The sequence below is a fragment of the Littorina saxatilis genome, linkage group LG14 (genome assembly GCF_037325665.1).
Source record: "Littorina saxatilis isolate snail1 linkage group LG14, US_GU_Lsax_2.0, whole genome shotgun sequence".
Taxonomy (NCBI): Eukaryota; Metazoa; Mollusca; class Gastropoda; order Littorinimorpha; family Littorinidae; genus Littorina; species Littorina saxatilis.
In genome coordinates, this window is record NC_090258.1 from 41442976 (window position 1) to 41461517 (window position 18542).

Here is an 18542-nt window from a genome sequence, read left to right on the forward strand (position 1 = left end):
CACAGTAAATACATCCGCGAAAAATAGCTTGCTTGAAACTGTCTAAAATAAAAATTCCTCTGTAATTTAAAAATTAAAAAACACCATGAAAAATCATTATCGACAATCGCGAATCTGCTTATATCAATAATACATTACAAAAAGCTCTAAATATGTAAAAAAAAAAAAAAAAAAAAAAAAAAAAAAAAAAAAAATCGGTGAAATTCAAGGCATCCTGTCAGGGAGAGAATGAGCCGAACTCATTTTGACCTGAGGTCAGGATGGGCCGACACCGCAAGAGAGTGTATGTTTGTCTGCGTTCAATCCTAAGAAAAAGTAAAATGAAATCTAACTCATGTTGCGACCGCTGGCCAACACCGCAAGAGAGTGTATGTTTGTGTGCGTTCAATCCTAAAAATAAAAAAAGTACAATGAAAACTAACTCAAAAGGGATCGATACATACATGTTATTTGTATTATTGACCAAAATATGATACTTGACACAGATATCTACAGTCATTCTTCACTAGCGCTGTCTCGCTCTGTATAAAATGTCATATTTTGGTCAAAAATGTAAATAACGTATGTTATATATAGTACAGCAACAGTTACTGCATCTCTGCTACATGATCTAAGACAGCCGAAGAAACTTGTGGTGTATACCAAAAATTTCCGTTTCCGTTGCTACAGATCTATACTTTTAACTTTCTTGTCTCTTCCTATTTCTTTATTTAGCACAGAACAAATTCTGGTATGAAACATTTGAGCAAACTTCATCACGCTAGTTATTGGTGTTTAAAAAGAGCGTTTTACGTTTACAATGGAATGATTGACAATGGAATGGTTGATTGCTGCTTTATGTGCACAACCAGGCGTTTCATTTGTTTGATGAAACACATTACCAACATTTGTACCACCTATGTTTGGAACTTTGACGATAAAATCAGGCTGCTGAACTCCTAGAAACGCTCCCAATTTAAATCGGAACCATGGAGGCTGATTTAAAGTGGATCAAAGTCAAGTGTTGTCCTGGTTTGTAGCAGGCTGAAGGAATGGGGCCTGCGACCCTGTAGCGCGAAGGAGTGACACGATTGCCGTTTGTCTGTCAATGACGGATCGGTTTGAGCACAAAGGGCATCACTAGCCCATCGTGTGTGAGGATCGCCAGCCATGTCGACGTCTGCGGGAGAAGAGTCCATTGTCAGCAAAGTGTTACATACCTCTGGTGGCGGCCACACACCAGGTCAATCTCTGTCATTTATCAGAATTCTTGTGTGACGTCATTTATTGACAAATGACGTGTTCACATGAAGTGATTTTCTCTCCTTCCTCTCAGTTTTGTCGAACGTCGTTTATTTAAACAATGATGTGATCGCATCGAGTCAATATATAATTGATTATTTGTATCACGTCCTTTGTTGGCAGACGGCGTGCTAGCATCGGGCCAATTTCTGTCAGTTATCTCAATACTTATATGACGTCGTTAAATGACAACTTACGTGTCATCATCAGGTCATTTCCTCTCTAATTACTTTTGTTCGGTCAATCAGTGAAAAATTGTCGGACTTCTGAAGTTATGTCAATCATTGACAAATAACGTATGCACATCAGGTTAGTTACGTTCGTTGTTTTCTCTTGATATAACTTTCGCGTTATGTCATATATTGATAAATTATTTCTTTGTATCAGACTAACCCTTGAATTCTATCAGATTCCAAAACTTGTGTTTTTGATGACAAATATGGTGTCGAAATTAGGAGAAATCCTATCATTTCCCTGGTTAGGGCCTACTTTTATTTCAGCATTATTTGACAAATGACACATTCACGTTACTTAAAGTTTTTAAAATATATTTGATTCTTTTTTTATTTCACTCAATGACAAATCATTCGACCACATCAGGTCAGTTCCTCGTGTTTACTTGATTACGTATGCTACGTCATATATTTACACATGTGCACGCATCAGGTTGTTTCATCTGATTTATTTGGCTGCTTTCTAACGTCTTATACGGCAACAAAATGTGCACTGACTTTGAAGATTTCCCCTCACATGTGCAAACCTTTGAGTTTCAAAAAATTTAATGTCGCGAATGCAGCACAAAACTGCACGGGGAAACAACACAATCTTTTCGGCGTTGATGTTTCACGAAGGCCATGATCATGAAAACCTTATTTCGTTTTGTTGTCGAAACTGTATTGCCTTCTCGAGCTGAACATATATCTGCGCATCAAGCGGGTTTTCGTGTCCAGATTTGTTTCCAGGAACGCGGGTCTACGCTGTTTCTTTTTTGTCAGTTGCGTTTATACTGAAATGGATCACCTCAACTCCGTCGAAACACTTTGGCAGATTACTGTGTAAGAACAACGTGTACGTGTAAAACAGGTTCTCTTCACTTGTAATCAACATTCCTATGCTGAGTTTACTTGCAAATTACTGACACACATCAGACAACTTCACTCAGTGTGGGTGAGATGTCTGTGGAACTAGCTGCCAAAAGTAACGCGATAGCATGAAGGTGATTCCCTGCAACTTGTCATCAACCCTTGCGCCATGTTTCTCATTGACAGATGACGTAACATGTACGCATTAACTTCAGACAGCCTTGGTCCCTTGCCGGTGTAACACGAAATTTTTACTCCACGAAATATTTACTCCGGAGTAAATATTTCGTACGAAATTCTTACTCCGAGTACACTTTTCGTACGAGAAAAGAACTCCCCAAGGCACGAAAAAATTACTCCCTCCACGAAATTTTTACTCCCCATTTTTTTTACTTCCAGTAAAAATCTCGTACGCAAAAATGGGATGCGGGCGAAGGGATAATGCCAATAAGGGATCTCGCGCACACGAATGTCGCGCTACCCTCTTTTCACCCCTTCCACCACCAAGCCTAACAGGGGACAAGGGAGTAAAAATTTCGTACACCTGGCATGGGAAGTTAAATTGCTCGTGTTGGGGTGAAGTAATTTATTCGTTATTTATTCGTCAGGGGAGTAACATTTTTGTACGAAATGTTTACTCGGAACTCACCTGTCTTGGGGAGTAATTTTCTTGTGCAATGGGGGAGTGCTGTTTTTTTGTAAAGGGAGTAACTTTTTCGTACACAATGTTTACTCCGGAGTAAAAATCTCGTGGGAGTAATTTTCTCGTGTTACACCGGTTTGTGATGAACAGTGAAGCATAGCACATAGATACAAAACAACACAGCATTTACGTCTGCGAACATTTTTCCGCTTGAGAAAAAAAAACCATGTCGATGTTACGATTATGTCTGCGACATGTTCTGGTAGATAATTATTTTTTGCTGTTCAATTTTTTTTATTCTATTTTGCGTCCATTCTCTCATTTTCATTGCTATTTTTTGTTTACCGTGACGTCCACCCAGACACGGTTGTAAACGTTTTGAATTAATCATGGACCTCACTGTAAATTGTTTCAAATACAGAGACAGAAAGAGATGAAAGCAGAGCCATGGTGGCTGCGCGTCAGAGCGAGAAATAAAATGTACTCACCTGTTTTCAATCAATCAATCAATGAGGCTTATATCGCGCATATTCCGTGGGTACAGTTCTAGGCGCTCTGCAGTGATGCCGTGTGAGATGAAATTTTATACGGCCACGTGTTTTACAAAGACTATGTACAAATCACAAAATTCGTTCAACCAAAATATTTTAGTTAAACTTATAAATTTGCTTCATCCTAAAATCCTTCTCTTCTCATTCAAGGGTGCACGTTTTGGAAGAAATCAAATTTTCGGGTGAAATCTATTAAATGTCACCACCAATTTCCTTCACTTGCAAGAAACTGACATGCGTTTCTTCCTAAAATAAAGTTTACTTCTTTAATTTGACCAGGAAACAACATTTCAGTCTCGAGTATATATCGAGTCAGAGAGCTGAATGAGGGGGAAAGCTGAATTCGTTACACCGGAGATACTTTTTCCTGTTCGCGATTTGCATATTGCACGTGCATTTTAGGCGTTGCATCTGCTGGAAAGTCGGCTCGTACAACGCTTGCACGCGAAATGTCGTTAAATAGGCGGCCGAAATGTGGGTCTGAGGAGCGACATACATGTTGTCATCGTGGCATTTGTATTGCTTGTGATGCATTTTCAGCACAAGCCCTGCAAAAACCATACATAATAGGAATTTTCTAGTTCATTTGGAAGTTATTTCACCTCCTCCTGATTATTTATTTCCCAATATGTTTTGAAAAATAGCTGTTATGATACATATCCAAATGATCATTGTTCAAACCTTTAGAAATTCATTCTTTTCTTTAAACTGAAAAAGAACTTCCTGGTGTTGTGTCAGGACTGATTTTAAGCAATTTCATTTGCCAGTCAGGCGTACTGATTCACACAGAAAAAACCCCTGTGTTTTGTGTAGTGTTGCCGAGACGTTGTGTCAAAATTCAATACAGAAAAAATATTTCTTTTTGTGGTAAAAAAAAAAACCTTAAGAGAATCAAGCGTTTCTTAATAGCTGTAGCTGTAGCTGTCTGGGTGAACACAATGGAATACATAGAGAAAACTCCCAAAACAAGAAAGAGTTGCTCAAGGAACAATTAATTGGAAGCATTATATCAAACATAAGGCAATCACAAATCTGGAACTTTAGTAGTCATCTTTTTTTCAGAAAGCAGAAGAACTAGAATAAAAACGAGTTTATAGATACTGTTCACTCAAAAAAGCACACACAGAAAAGGAAAAAACAACAACAATAAAACAAACACAAATACCCACACTATACTGAACAGCAACTGGACAAAAAATAGAAAGTTAGCAAATCATCAGCTTAGAATTTCAATTTGTAGAAAACACACCTGTTCGATCAAAACAGGGGGGGGGGGGGGGGGGCAGCAAAAACTAGGACACACCGGATGGCCTTGCAGTTCCGCAGGTGGATGGGAAGTACATTTTGGAAGGGGGGGGTGGAGAGGGAGGCAGCAGGGTCGTGGGAGGAGAGGTGGCAGTGGAGGGAGAGTGTGGCCAGGAATCCCCATGGCCGTGGCACAGCTTAGCACGAGGCTGAGTGTTGGGGAAAGAGATTCACACCACATACCTCCAACTCTCCACGACCTTTTTTTCTCACGCTTCCTCGCCCTTTTTTTTTCTCCATATTTTTCTGGGCTGTTCCTTTTTCGTGTTTTTTTTTTCATGATTCAAAGAACACCAGAAGAGTGTGGTGTGTCGGTGCATTCTGAAGCCATGGAAGCTATTTGTCATTGCTGAAATGGAATTGTGTTGTGATGACACATACTGAGCAATATAGGTACCACTTCCATCAATGATTGACAGTACGTACGTAATAGTGATGCAAACTTTGTTTGAACATATTTAAACTGGTTGTTCGCACGGTTATTTTAAAGGGGCGAATTTAGATTTCCCTCAACTGTCAAGGGACCTGAAAAGGGGTAGGAGTGGTGAAGCACACGCTTTTTTTTTCACAAAATGGTGTCCTTACCGCTGTCAACAGCAACAGGCAATCTGCAAAACATGTCCTTGACTATTTTTTGCCAAACAAACCACAATCTTTCTTTTTGTAACCACGAAGGTACTTTTTCTTTCCCTGCTTAAATGTAAACACCTCCGCAATCATCAAATACCAAAAGTGAAAAAGGAGCAGCAACGATTCCAACATCCCAACCAACTTAACCCCCAAATCAACGCTTTTTCTTCAAAAGTATGTCCTTACTGCTGTCAAAAGCAACAAGCAATCTGCAAACCATGTCCTTGGCTATTGTTTGCCCAAAACCCCAAAAGCTCTTTCTCTGTGATAACTAAGGTACTTTTTCTTTCCCCGCTTAAGTGTAAACACCTCCGCATTCATCAAATACCAAAAGGGAAAAAAGAGCAGCAACGATTCCAACCATCCAACAAACTAAAAACCAAAATCAACACTTTGAGGACGGTTGGGAACAAAATGTCAGCAGTAAAAGTAAACTTGCTGCTAATTTGACTATTTAGACAAAATAAGCAAGGCAGACGTTGAGCTAGTCACCAGCACCAAATACTACAGGTATGCACATTGACTTCTGTGCAGAGTGCGGGCGAGTACTCAGCTTATGTTGACTGTGTACCCGAGATACCGAGAATGCACACGAACAAGTCTTTCCACCCCGAGAATGGCGGTTTGCTAATTACACAAGAGGCGTTAGAAACCTCGTCGACATTTGCAGGACCTACAGGGAGAGCGCAACGCCGCTCGACGAGTGACGTACAAGTCCTCGCCACCCGGCCAAGTGCGGGCCTTTTTGCGCAGATATGTTTTTGATCCCTGCACCAGGCTGCCCACACAGCTGAGGTTGCGCGCGTGTCGTGGCTAAGTCAATATTGAACCAGATGGGAAGACGTCCTTTGCGCGCTTTGTCAACCTTCGGCCCGCTGAGCTGGGGGTCGCTCTACAAAGGTCCGCTGGCCCTTTTATTCCCTGTTAGGGCTTGGCCACTCTGGGTACCCTGCACCCGCTTGGCCCTTCCCCTTCTGCTGGCTGCTATATGTGTGAGGACGTCAACGGGTGGGGAGGGGGTGTAGGGTGGGGGCGATGCAAGGTCTCTGACGCACCCAGATTGCACAAGTCCTCTCATGTCTTTGTCGTCTACCTTGTCACTGCTGTCGGGGAGGATATCGTGCAATCCTTGCTATTTACATTAATTTGACGGGATTGGAGACAACTATACATGAACTACGCCTTTCCAATTGCATCATTCAGCACTTAGATTTAGTCAAAGGCTGCGCAATGTCCATTTACCATCCATACTAAAAGAAGGCTACCATAGAAACGTATCATCTCAACATTAACTTGTGCTCATTTGTCCTCTGCTGCCATTTAGGACTCTAAATCTCAATTAATCCTAAAACACAGGCTGCTTTTTTCTGTGTACCGTGCAGCGTTCCAAGTAGTCCCGGCAAGGCCACAAATACCCCTAGGATTGCAGAACTTGACCTAAGGAAGAAAATGCGGGTACTGATCGAAAGCTAACGAAACATAACATAACAATAGCAGAGCTCGACAAAGGACAGAAAACGACAAACAGATGGTCGGTTTGATATTCAGGTTTATTTGTTTCTTGTGTCGAGAATACATGGCATCATACGAGATCGATTTAACATCGATCTTTTTCTACTATGTAGCTCACAAAGCTTGGCCAAATACAGTAAATGCGACGTGGATAGCCACAAAACGATTGTCTCCTCAAACTTGACCCCAAAAGAGAAACTGTGAAGCAGAAGGCCACCAAAACAAAGCGACCACTTATAGCTTCGTTGTTGCTACGTGTGAACTACTGAAAGGTCAGTAGGCAAGCATCCTAACAATGAATAGGTTAGCACGTAGGTGTGCGATAGGGGAAAGGGGTTTTGCCTAACAGAGGGCATAGCGTACCCTGTTCAGTTTTTGCACTTGTTTATTCCGCGTGTGAATATTTCGGGTTGAAGAGTGGTTTTACTGAAACTAATATACCCGCGTAACCCTTCTATAGTCCCTGGCTTTTTTGTTCTAGTGAAAAGTGCCATGTACAGTAAATATTTCAAATACCTTACCGTTATGTCTCTGCGCTGCGGAGGTTGGGAAAGGTGTGCATGTAGAGGGAGTTCGATCATTACTGGTTGACAAAATGAAAGTCATACGCCTCACCCTCTCTCTGTCTCTCTGTAGTGTGTTTGTGTGTGTGTGTGTGTGTGTGTGTGTGTGTGTGTGTGTGTGTGTGTGTGTGTGTGTGTGTGTGTTGATATATTTATAAATATGGGTAGCCTATGCTGTGTGTGTTAAAGAAGTCGTGACGTTTTCATGCAATAAATTGCTTGTAAATGCACATTTAATACATAATTATGTTTATGTGTGCTCTGTTGTCGGATGATATCTGACAATGTTATGTTTTTTTCTGTGTAGAGGAGTTAGTGGTTTGGGTGCATTCGTTGCATGTTTGTGAACAATTTGTGGCCTTCGTTTGTGATTTGTTGTTGGATAGTATGTGATTTTTTTTTGGATAGTATGTGATTTGTTGTTGGATAGTATGTGATTTGTTGTTGGATAGTATGTGATTTGTTGTTGGATAGTATGTGATTTGTTGTTGGATAGTATGTGATTTGTTGTTGGATAGTATGTGATTTGTTGTTGGATAGTATGTGATTTGTTGTTGGATAGTATGTGATTTGTTGTTGGATAGTATGTGATTTGTTGTTGGATAGTATGTGATTTGTTGTTGGATAGTATGTGATTTGTTGTTGGATAGTATGTGATTTGTTGTTGGATAGTATGTGATTTGTTGTTAGATAGTATGTGATTTGTTGTTGGATAGTTTGTGATTTGTTGTTGGATAGTATGTGATTTGTGTGTGATTTCTTTTAAGATTTAGCTGATTTTTTGGTGAAATTTGTTGGATAGTATGCGATGTGTGTGACTTATTGTAGGGTAGTAGGTAATGTTTGTGTGATTTTTATTGTTTGAGAGTGTATAACGATGCTGTATGACAAGCTTCTTGACAATGTGTGACGTGTGTGTATGTGTTATTTATTGCAGGACAATTCGACATAAGACGGACAGGGACGTTATTCGACCTGCAAACAGACGACAGGTTGGATGTAAGTGTGGCTCTTCATTTCCGCGTCCTTATCCTAACTTAGATGTAAAACAATATAATGCAATATAAAACAATACAATACGATACAATGCAATACGTACAATGCAATACAATACAATACAATACAATACAATACAATACAATACAATACAATGCAATGCAATGCAATACATAAAAACAAAAAACGTTCCAATCAAGTGTATCGACGTGCAAGAAATTCCTGACAAATATTTCAGTGCAGACACTCGATCTGGAGATTTTGTTCTGGGACTTTCCACCGGACAAGATTTTTAACTTTTTTTGAAAGAGATTAGGATTTTAAACAAGATTTAAATTACCGTCTGCAACAGAATCTGAAGGAACCTTCTACCTTTAACAATTATACGCCTTGGATACGCCAGAGAATAAGATTGGTGCTGAATCGGTATTGGATGACAAGCGACATCTGCAACCAACCAACCATACAGTACAACACAATAACATATGAAATAGTCTTCAGTCAAATGGATCTTCTGATCAACTGCAGACCTTCCTGGCTACCGAAAACTCAGTGCCAAAGCTTTGTGCTGCAAGCTTCGCCAAGTAAACTTCGCAAAGTAATCTTCTCCCAATTAATTTGAGACTTTACATTGAAATCGAAATGACACTGCCTTGTAATGTGTTGCAGATTCTGGAGCTTCGAATACAGATGCGCTATGGACCCGACGACTCTCTTGGAACACTCATCAATGAGTACATCATCGACGTTTCCAGTGAGTTCATGATGATACTATATGTTACTGTGCGTTTCCGAATGTACACAATCAACTTTTGGGCGTACTTCAAAACGATGACAATTAGAGTACACCTGTTGTTAGTGCAGAAGCTGCATAGTAAGAAGCTGACGAACCTTTTGATCATTAATGTGTTGACGTCTTCTGCTGTGACAAGTTGCTAAAACTGGACTGAAGTGTGATATTTTGTCAGTTACTGGTGTGAAAAACACCACGCACTATGTTCTTCAAGCGCAGTATTTCTGTTACTGGTGTAAAAAAAAAAACTAACACTATGTTCTTTAAGCGCATTATTTCCGTTACTGGGGTGAAAAACACAATACACTATGTCCTTGACAGGTGTAAATAACACTGCGCAGTACGTCCGTCAGGTTACAGATGCAGATAACACAGCGCGCTATGTTGTTACACGTGTTATTAACACAGCACATTAGAACTGTTTGACAGAATAACAGAGCACACTTTGTCAGTTGAAGATTTGAACAACACAGCACACAGTTTCAGATACAGGTGAAGGTATCGGTGCACAATATGTTACAGATTCGAATAACTTCACATTGTGTTAATTACAGGTGTTCCGATCGGACGCAGTACGCTGGACGCGGCCTGGGTGGCCTTCAGTGGTGGCAGTGGTCTCAACCCGGCGGCGGGCGACTTTCTCCGTATCCAGGCCAAGGTCAGTGCCCTGGTCCTCTTCCTTTTGGTTTAAACAAAATGTTATTCAAAATACATAGTATGAACAAAATAATGGTTAGCAACGAGGGCACAAACTCAAGCAAAAGCTAATTTAATGTGACCCAAATAATACAACATTACACACATATTCATGACAATAATAAACCAGAAGGAACTAATTGGAGAGGGGGGGGGGGAGATATAAAAGCAAAATAGAGGAATCTAGAGAGAAAACTGTTGGAAGAACATACAGGCAACCTAACAAGGAAAAAGGAAAGACTGGGGCGAAAGCGCGAGGGATGGAAAATAGCAACTCGGAGAGATGCGGCAGCACGAGTAATCACAATATATACATTTGTATGTACTCTTTCTTTAATGCCATGAAATGGGTCAGTGTTTTTTTGTATTTTGTATTACTGATTGAGTCTTGAGAGAAATACTTAAATGTATTATGTATTTTAGTGATTATGTCCTCCAACGTTAATGTTAATTGTTGCCGTACATGCCAACCGGCATAACGTGGAGTGAGTACGTAGTAAGTAAGCTAATGGTTGCAGCTACTGTCCTTTGAAAATCAACCTACTAGCACGCTGTGCTGAGAAAGATGTTCGGTCATTGCTCCTTTCCATCCGTTCCATACACTTTCACCTGTTCCGTTGACACCGATAAGGCGTCTCGAACAACAGAAAAATTGATGTCATTTGTAAAATCACACTAATCTGTGTGCAGATATTCTGTGCTGCCAATTTCTACGGCGAGCTATGTCAGACGTCGTGTCGACGGATCCCGGGTAGATTTACCTGTGACCCCATCACTGGTATTCGTCGGTGTGAGGGCTACTGGCTGCCACCCAAGTGTGAACAGGGTATGTGTCCTGTATGTCTGTCTGCCCGTCCGTGTATCTCTTGTGTTTGTGGTTTGGCGTTGTCTTGAGAAATGGGTTTTTCTGTTTAGCTTTCGTACGTGCTATTGATGATAAGTAATCGTTCAGAAAACAGAATATTTTCTTTTTCGCCCAAGGTTGGGAATCCATGCTGCTGGTGTAGTTATAAAAGCAACCACTGAAATCATGCACACCCAAAATTACACATGTATCAAGATAGCAAAACAATTAAACTACATGTAGAATACATACTCCTACGCTCTTGTGAATTACTCTCGAGTCCTTTGGTCGTTTGAAAATGTTATGATGATGACAGGGATTTTTATTGACATATTCTGTGACGCTGACGTTGATATTGTGTGTTCCAGAGGACGTGTGTCAGTTGTACCCGTGTTTGAACGCTGGCACGTGCAACAATATACCTGGCGGAGGGTTCTCCTGCACCTGTGACCCGCGCTACACCGGCCCCAACTGCTCCCTAGGTATTTTACCTGTACTTGCTCACTTCCTTCGTTAAATCCCCCCTTCTGTCCCACTCCCAACTCCCACCACGCGCAAAGTTGGATTCTTCTGATGTTGTGCTTGCATAATGTACTGCTTTTGTTAAGTCCATCGCAAATGGGAAATTGAGGGTGAGAGGGTGGGGAGGTGCAAGATTTCCTTCATGATTCCGTGCTCTGTTTTAATTCCTAATGCGTATGTATATATATATATATAACTATAGACGCTTGGTCTGTGCACCTTTGAAGAAGGCCTGCGGGCCGAAAATTTGGAAACAAAAGATGAGACATTCTGGCTTGGTGTTGAACTTTTTATTGTGATGTCTATATATATATATATAATTATTTATATGATCACCGGCACGGTTGGCCTAGTGGTAAGGCGTCCGCCCCGTGATCGGGAGGTCGTGGGTTCGAACCCCGGCCGGGTCATACCTAACACTTTAAAATTGGCAATCTAGTGGCTGCTCCGCCTGGCGTCTGGCATTATGGGGTTAGTGCTAGGACTGGTTGGTCCGGTGTCAGAATAATGTGACTGGGTGAGACATGAAGCCTGTGCTGCGACTTCTGTCTTGTGCACGGTGTGGCGCACGTTATATGTCAAAGCAGCACCGCCCTGATATGGCCCTTCGTGGTCGGCTGGGCGTTAAGCAAACAAACAAACAAACAAACAAACAAATATATATGATCACAATTTTCGACATAATTTTCGGTTATTGTTTGGGTATCGTCCCCACAGCCTATATGGCTATTCGGGACCGTCAGCAGAATAGAATCTGATGTAAACTTACAGGACACAGTGCGCCAGATTAAGCATGTTTTGACTGTCTTGATGTGTGTTTGCTGCAGCCATTGACAGCTGTGCCGTGGAGCCGTGTCAGAACGGGGCGACGTGTTACGACCTGATAGACTCCTACACGTGTATCTGTCAGCCTGGCTATACTGGCCGTGTGTGTGACCGGGGTATGTACAGCTGCGTGTGTGTGTGTGTGTGTGTGTGTGTGTGTGTGTGCGTGCGTGTGTGTGCGTGCGTGTGTGTGTGTGTGTGTGTGTGTGTGTGTGTGTGTAAGAACTGACTTGTAGAACTGATTTTGACAAAGGCGCCTGGAGCTATTCGCTGTGCTCGGCGTAAAGAACGTATACGTGACCTTGGCATGCGTAGCTACATTTCTGTGTGGATATCTTACAAGATAGTTGTGTGTAGGACCTGCATCGTCTGTTTCGACGACATGGCTACGTAAATGGTCGCAAGAACCATACAAGTATAAAACTAATGTCACTGAAGGCAGTGTGTATTGAGCACCTTTGTCAGTTCTGTGACACTAACTGTGCTGATGGACTAACCGTTATTATCACCAAAGACTGAGAACAGCAACACTGTTTTAGCTATAAAGTTCATTATCTGTCAGGTTTTTGTCTGTGTGTCCATTTTCAAGACCATTGGGTGGAAGTACATGTGATTCAAATATGTGACCCTCCACCACGAAATGAGTCGCATGTCACCTTTGCATGATTTTCATATTTTTTAAATTTTCATGAAGAGTTTTTTATGCTCTATCCAGTGGTGAAAACCGTTTTAGAAAAGAGCAAAAACTGTTTGAGTTACAAGCCTGTGACTAAGGTGACCCACACACTGTTACCAGACACTCCCCGGACTTATATTAAGCCTAGCGCAGAACCGCACAAGGTGACATGCGACTCATTTCGTGGTGAAGGGTCACAATTGTGTCATCAAAACGTTCCGATAGCTTGGCAAACTTGTTAAAATTTTTTTAATTTTTTTTTTATAGAGGGTGAAAGTCACTTGTTCATGTCAATGCTTGTTATTTTCTCAGGTGCCAGGAAATTGGTTCTGTATAACTCTCGCTTACTCCATTACACATGTCGTATGCAAATAGAGCGCTTACTTGAATACTTGTGCTTACTTGTGGGCCTTGAGTTGCCTTGTGGTGAGATATGTATAAGTTACAGCTCCGTCCATCCATGGTATCGCCTGATATTTTGTCGAGACTGGGTCAAGAGCCTCGAGTGACGTCATTATATTCTTTCACCCCGTCGAGACAAAATATCACGCGATACCATGGATGGACGGAGCTGTAACGTATATATGGCATGACCAAAGTAAAGAGAATTTGTCATGGCATGTGGAAACAAATCATTGGAAATTCACCATGGGCAATCAACCCAAGCCTAGAAGTTGTAGAACTATATTTTGTTTCAGTCTTGGCAAGGCCAGTTTTGTCCAGTTCCGGAAAAGACATCATGAATTCATTCACCCTGCCGAGACGAAAAAAACAATTCCATGGATGAAAACGTATAAGCTTATATCCCGTGAAGCATCAAAGCTAAATTTTGTTTTGAAATGTCTTCACAACGTACAGATAACTTATAACGACATAATCGCCTTCACAAGACAGGAAAAACGCACGCTTTGTTGGTTGACGGAGAGAATAAAGCTTCAACCGTACCTTCATCAACAGGAATAAATGCTCAATCCGCTGTCAGTTCGCAACTGAACCTTGTTTTTTTTTCTTTTACTTTTTGGTTAACATTGAAACGGCAATCCAAAAGAGTGTTTCAGCTGTTTCAAGACACAGGCTTAGCTCCTTCTTTTGAGTTGCTTTTCACTTTCAGTCTAAAATGACACCGGAAGCGAACAGACTTTGACGTCATTTACTTTTGTTCGGAATTTTCCGTCTGTTCCTAGCTTGTCAGTGAAGACCTGGGGCCAGTTTCATAAGATAGCAGTGAACCGACTGACAGTCGATCGACTGTCCAGTCGATCGACTGTGGTTGATCGCCGGGTCACCGAAAAGCGCGTTTCATGAGCGAATCACCGTCACCCGCGGACAACCGCAGTCGACCGACTGTACAGTAATCCGAATGGCCAAGTCGAGGGCTAAATTTAGCAACATTACCACTTCCGTTTGCTCATTCGCACGTGGAAATGGCTGATTTCAAAGAAAAAACTAGTCTCGGCCCGCTCAAAATAACAATGACCGAGACTTTCAGTAATTCCTTCGCGTGACGTCTAACCCTCTTACGCCATAATGTGACGTCTTCAAGACATAACCCTGACTTGTCTCCTGGATTACTGCGTCATGATAGATACATTTCGAAGAACAATCACAAGGTTTGGCTCACAATCCAAAAAAGTGTGAGCATTCTGCCATTGACTGTGCGGATAATTACATTTATTTTCGGTTTACCGCAGTAAGCCGAACACAGTGTTGGGGAGAGAGCATCACCGTGTTTGGCCGACTTCCGGTGAGACGACCCGCAGTCGGCCGACTGAAATTTTGTTCGTGAAACCCGATAACGTCGGATTACTGTGGTTCTCTCGGACAACTGCAGTTGGTCGACTGTGTTTCTGGCTTATGAAACTGGCCCCTGACGTGAGAAAGCTTACCCAAACCGTCTTTATTCTCTATTCACATTGCAGCTGTGAAGTAATCAGTCTTGTGTCTCGGTCGTGTAGGTACAGAGTTTGCTTCTGCAATCATTGTGTTCGTGTTGATGACGGCTTCATAAGACAAATCAGCGAATCTATCGTGAGGAAGACGTTTATGTACAAATACACCAGTTAACAGTTTCGGCACTTACATGGTACAAAGAAGGAAAACTCACGTGATACCCAAAGCAATTCTGGTTGGACGAGAAATGTCGACGAGCAACCGCTGCATCGTCTGCTCAAGGTGATGGAAGCAATTGCACGGGACGGTGTGTTTTCCTCTACGTTATAACAAAAACCTCACGTTACATCCAAATTAGCGATGGCGTCAACATGCTGTGTTATTGGTTGCAGTAATGGGAGTAACCGACTTAAAAAATGGTGGTCGGAAGATTGCAAAATTCATTACGTGCCTCGACGGTCGTTAGTGTGTGGTTGCGAACCACAAGTTCAGGTGGGCATTTGTTATCGCCTGTGTGTCGTGTTTTGACAAACTTTTAGTACGACTGATGTGAGCCGAATTTATTGGGGAAAGTTCAATGAATGCAAAAAGGTCTGCCAAATAGTAGTGTGTCATGTTTCCTTTGCGTTGGGTTGTGGTGAAATACACAGCGGTTATCTGTTTGCGAGTTGCCTGGAACACGGTTTTTTAATAACATCTCTCGATCTTCACATATTTTGTCATGTGAATAAGAACAGAACAAGTTTGTCAAACATATTTCTTATTTTATCTGCATTGAATGAACTTACAACGTCCTTCTTGTTAATTGTTTATTCATAAAGACTACTTGTACTGAAGAAAATGTTTCCCCCTTTCAACGGGTGGAGTAGTGCGCCGGAGTAGTGTCCCTTGCGTAGAAACGTGGGCGAATAACACGATCTGCGCGTGCGGTGAAATCAACCGGAAAAGGAAAAAGACATAAACATGCCGAAAAACGATATGCGCATCACCCGGAAAAGGAAAGAAGTCGAATCTGCTCGCGATAAAAGAAGTGCGCATGTGCGAGATCTAAAATGGCCGCGGAACTGTTAACTGGTGTATCACCGAACCCATCCCATTTTGTGTGTGCATTTTTCTGAAGAATAAACTGCATGTGGTTAATTTCATCCGTTTAATGCTTGTCGAAACTAGCCATAAGGCTTTAGAATAAAAGATTTCACGCATTGCTTGGCCATCTGATCACAGATGAGGTCGCAGTTTGTAGGTTGAATCTATGAATCGGCCAGAGATAGATCTGCATTTCTGGTACGACCTTCCAGATTATCAACAGCGGGTTCACGGTCGGAATCAAGAGGTCAAATTTGCGTGGCTCCCAATCATTTCATAAAAGATTTCCATTTTCTTGTTTCCGCGGCTGCGCAAGTTATTTTGCCTAGGTCATGGCCGAACTTTAGGCCTACGGAGAATTATCGCTGGATATTTTCTCCCTAGATTAACAGAGACAAAGAAGGGAAGTCATGCTGTATGTGCGCGTTATAAATTCTCGTATTATTATTATTATTACTTCCCTTTGGTTACTTGATCTTTAGCATTCTTGATTTTTGATTTAACACTGATGTGTACTGTGTGCACGTGCAGCGCTGAACGACTGTCGCACCAACCCCTGTGAGAACGGCGAGTGTTTGGACACCGGGTCGGGCTTCCAGTGCGTGTGTCCCCTGGGCTTCTCGGGATCGCGCTGTGAGAACGACGTGTGTAGCCCCTCCCCCTGTCGTAACGGCGCAAGCTGCGTACCCGTCAGCGCCTCCCAGTGGTCATGTCGCTGTCCTGTAGGCTATCGGGGCTCCACCTGTGACGTGGCCTTCCCCTGTGACAGCAACCCGTGTCAGAATGGCGGCGTGTGTCTTCAGACCACTGATGGACAGTACAGGTAGGTCAAAATATTGTACCTGGCTTTACTTGCTAGGTAGATCAAGAAAGTAAAATAGGCAGGTGACGGTATAGCAGTGATAGTAGGCCTAACCCCTACCAAACCGGCGGCGTGTGTCTTCAGACCACTGATCGACAGTACAGGTAGGTCAAAATGCTTTACCTGGTTCTACCTGGGTAAGTCGAGAAAGTAAAATAGGCAGGTGACGGTACCCATGTTTCCCAATTGCTTCGTTTCCGGCCGATTTATGTGGAGCACGTGATGCGCACAAAAAATATTGGCGGTCTAGAAGTGTCGTCTGCGCAATGATCGCGGCGGCTTTCTTGACCGCCAAGGACGACCACGCACGTTGTGAGACGTCATTCGTTAGACCTCAATAGCAGTAATAGCAACCCCTGCCCAAACGGCGGTGTGTATCTCCAGCAGGGCTGAGATGCACGAAGCGAAACTGGATGCCAGCCAAATAGGTGGGAACAAACCGCGGGGTCTGATTGGTTGGAACTGAGATTTGTTGTGATATCAACCAATCAGACCACGCGGCTTGTTTCCACCTAGTTGGGTATCACCCAGTTTCGCTGTGTGCAACTCAGCCCTGACCACTGACGGGAAGTACAGGTAGATCGAGAGGCGATGCATGTGGAAGTCAAAAAATACCTCGGGCAGGTGAGGAGGTACGGATGAAAGAAACGCCTGTGTTAACGGCTCTGTGTGTCATAGCATTGACGGAAAGTACTGGTAGGTCATGATGAGACACCACTGAAAGTCTTTCGGGAAGGTGAAGGTACAGCTGTGACAACAACCCTTATCATGACGGCTTTGTGCGTCTCCAGACAACTGATGGACAGTATTTTTAAAGCGTTTCAGACAAGATAGTTATACCGGCGTGTATCTTCTGACCACCGATGAAAAGCATTGAACAGTTGTATATGTAGGTGATCCTTTACCTGTGACAACAATCCCGGCTTATCGTTACGGCTTTGTGTGTCTCTTGACAACTGACGGAAAGTATTGTTAAAGCGGCGATTCAGACACAATATAGTTATACCGGCGTGTGTCTTCTGACTACCAGTGAAAAGCAGAAAAGTAAAGTATTGTTAAAGCGATTCAAACAATATAGTTATACCGGCGTGTGTCTTCTGACTACCGGTGAAAAGCAGAAAAGTAAAGTATTTTTAAAGCGTTTCAGACAAGATAGTTATACCGGCGTGTAGTATCTTCTGACCACCGATGAAAAGCATTGAACAGTCTGAACAGTTGTATATGTAGGTGATGCTTTACCTTAGCTGGGCTGTTCATACTGACCTTTCAGTAAAGAAGGCCCATCAGCGTCTCTACTTCCTGAGACAGCTGAGGAAGTTCAAAGTGTCCTCCTCCATCATGTCCCAGTTCTACAGGGCTGCTGTAGAGAGTCTCCTTACCTTTTCTATCACGGTTTGGTACAGCAGCTCCTGCCAGTTTGAGAAAGAAAAACTGGAGAAGGTCGTTAGGGCTGCCAGCAGGATCATTGGCAGAGATCTCCCCTCTATAGACTCCCTTCACATCCTGCGCATGATGAGGAAATGTAGGTCCATCATGCAGGATCCCACACACCCGGCTGGTCATCTCTTCCAGCCTCTGCTCTCGGGGCGCAGGCTCAGAACCCTCAGATGCCGTACGGCAAGACTCAGAAACAGTTTCTACCCCCAGGCTGTCCTGGCTTTTAATAACCGGTAAATGAACTCTACAGACTGTGACACGTTTTAGGATGCTCTAGGAGTATGGTTTTAGTAGCTGACATTACATACTGTGATATATAGAGTGGGTTTTAGCATGGTAACACCACTG

At 42.5% G+C, this 18542-nt stretch overlaps 1 protein-coding gene across 1 annotated transcript in view; it reads left to right on the forward strand.

Moving 5' to 3' along the window:
- Positions 1–18542, forward strand: part of LOC138947777 (fibropellin-1-like) — a 50043-nt gene that overhangs the window by 19245 nt on the left and 12256 nt on the right. The window contains exons 3-9 of the mRNA XM_070319341.1: positions 8505–8566; positions 9233–9317; positions 9911–10014; positions 10743–10878; positions 11265–11378; positions 12246–12359; positions 16427–16718. Of these exons, the coding sequence (XP_070175442.1) occupies positions 8505–8566; positions 9233–9317; positions 9911–10014; positions 10743–10878; positions 11265–11378; positions 12246–12359; positions 16427–16718 (907 nt within the window). The remainder of the gene's footprint in view (positions 1–8504; positions 8567–9232; positions 9318–9910; positions 10015–10742; positions 10879–11264; positions 11379–12245; positions 12360–16426; positions 16719–18542) is intronic.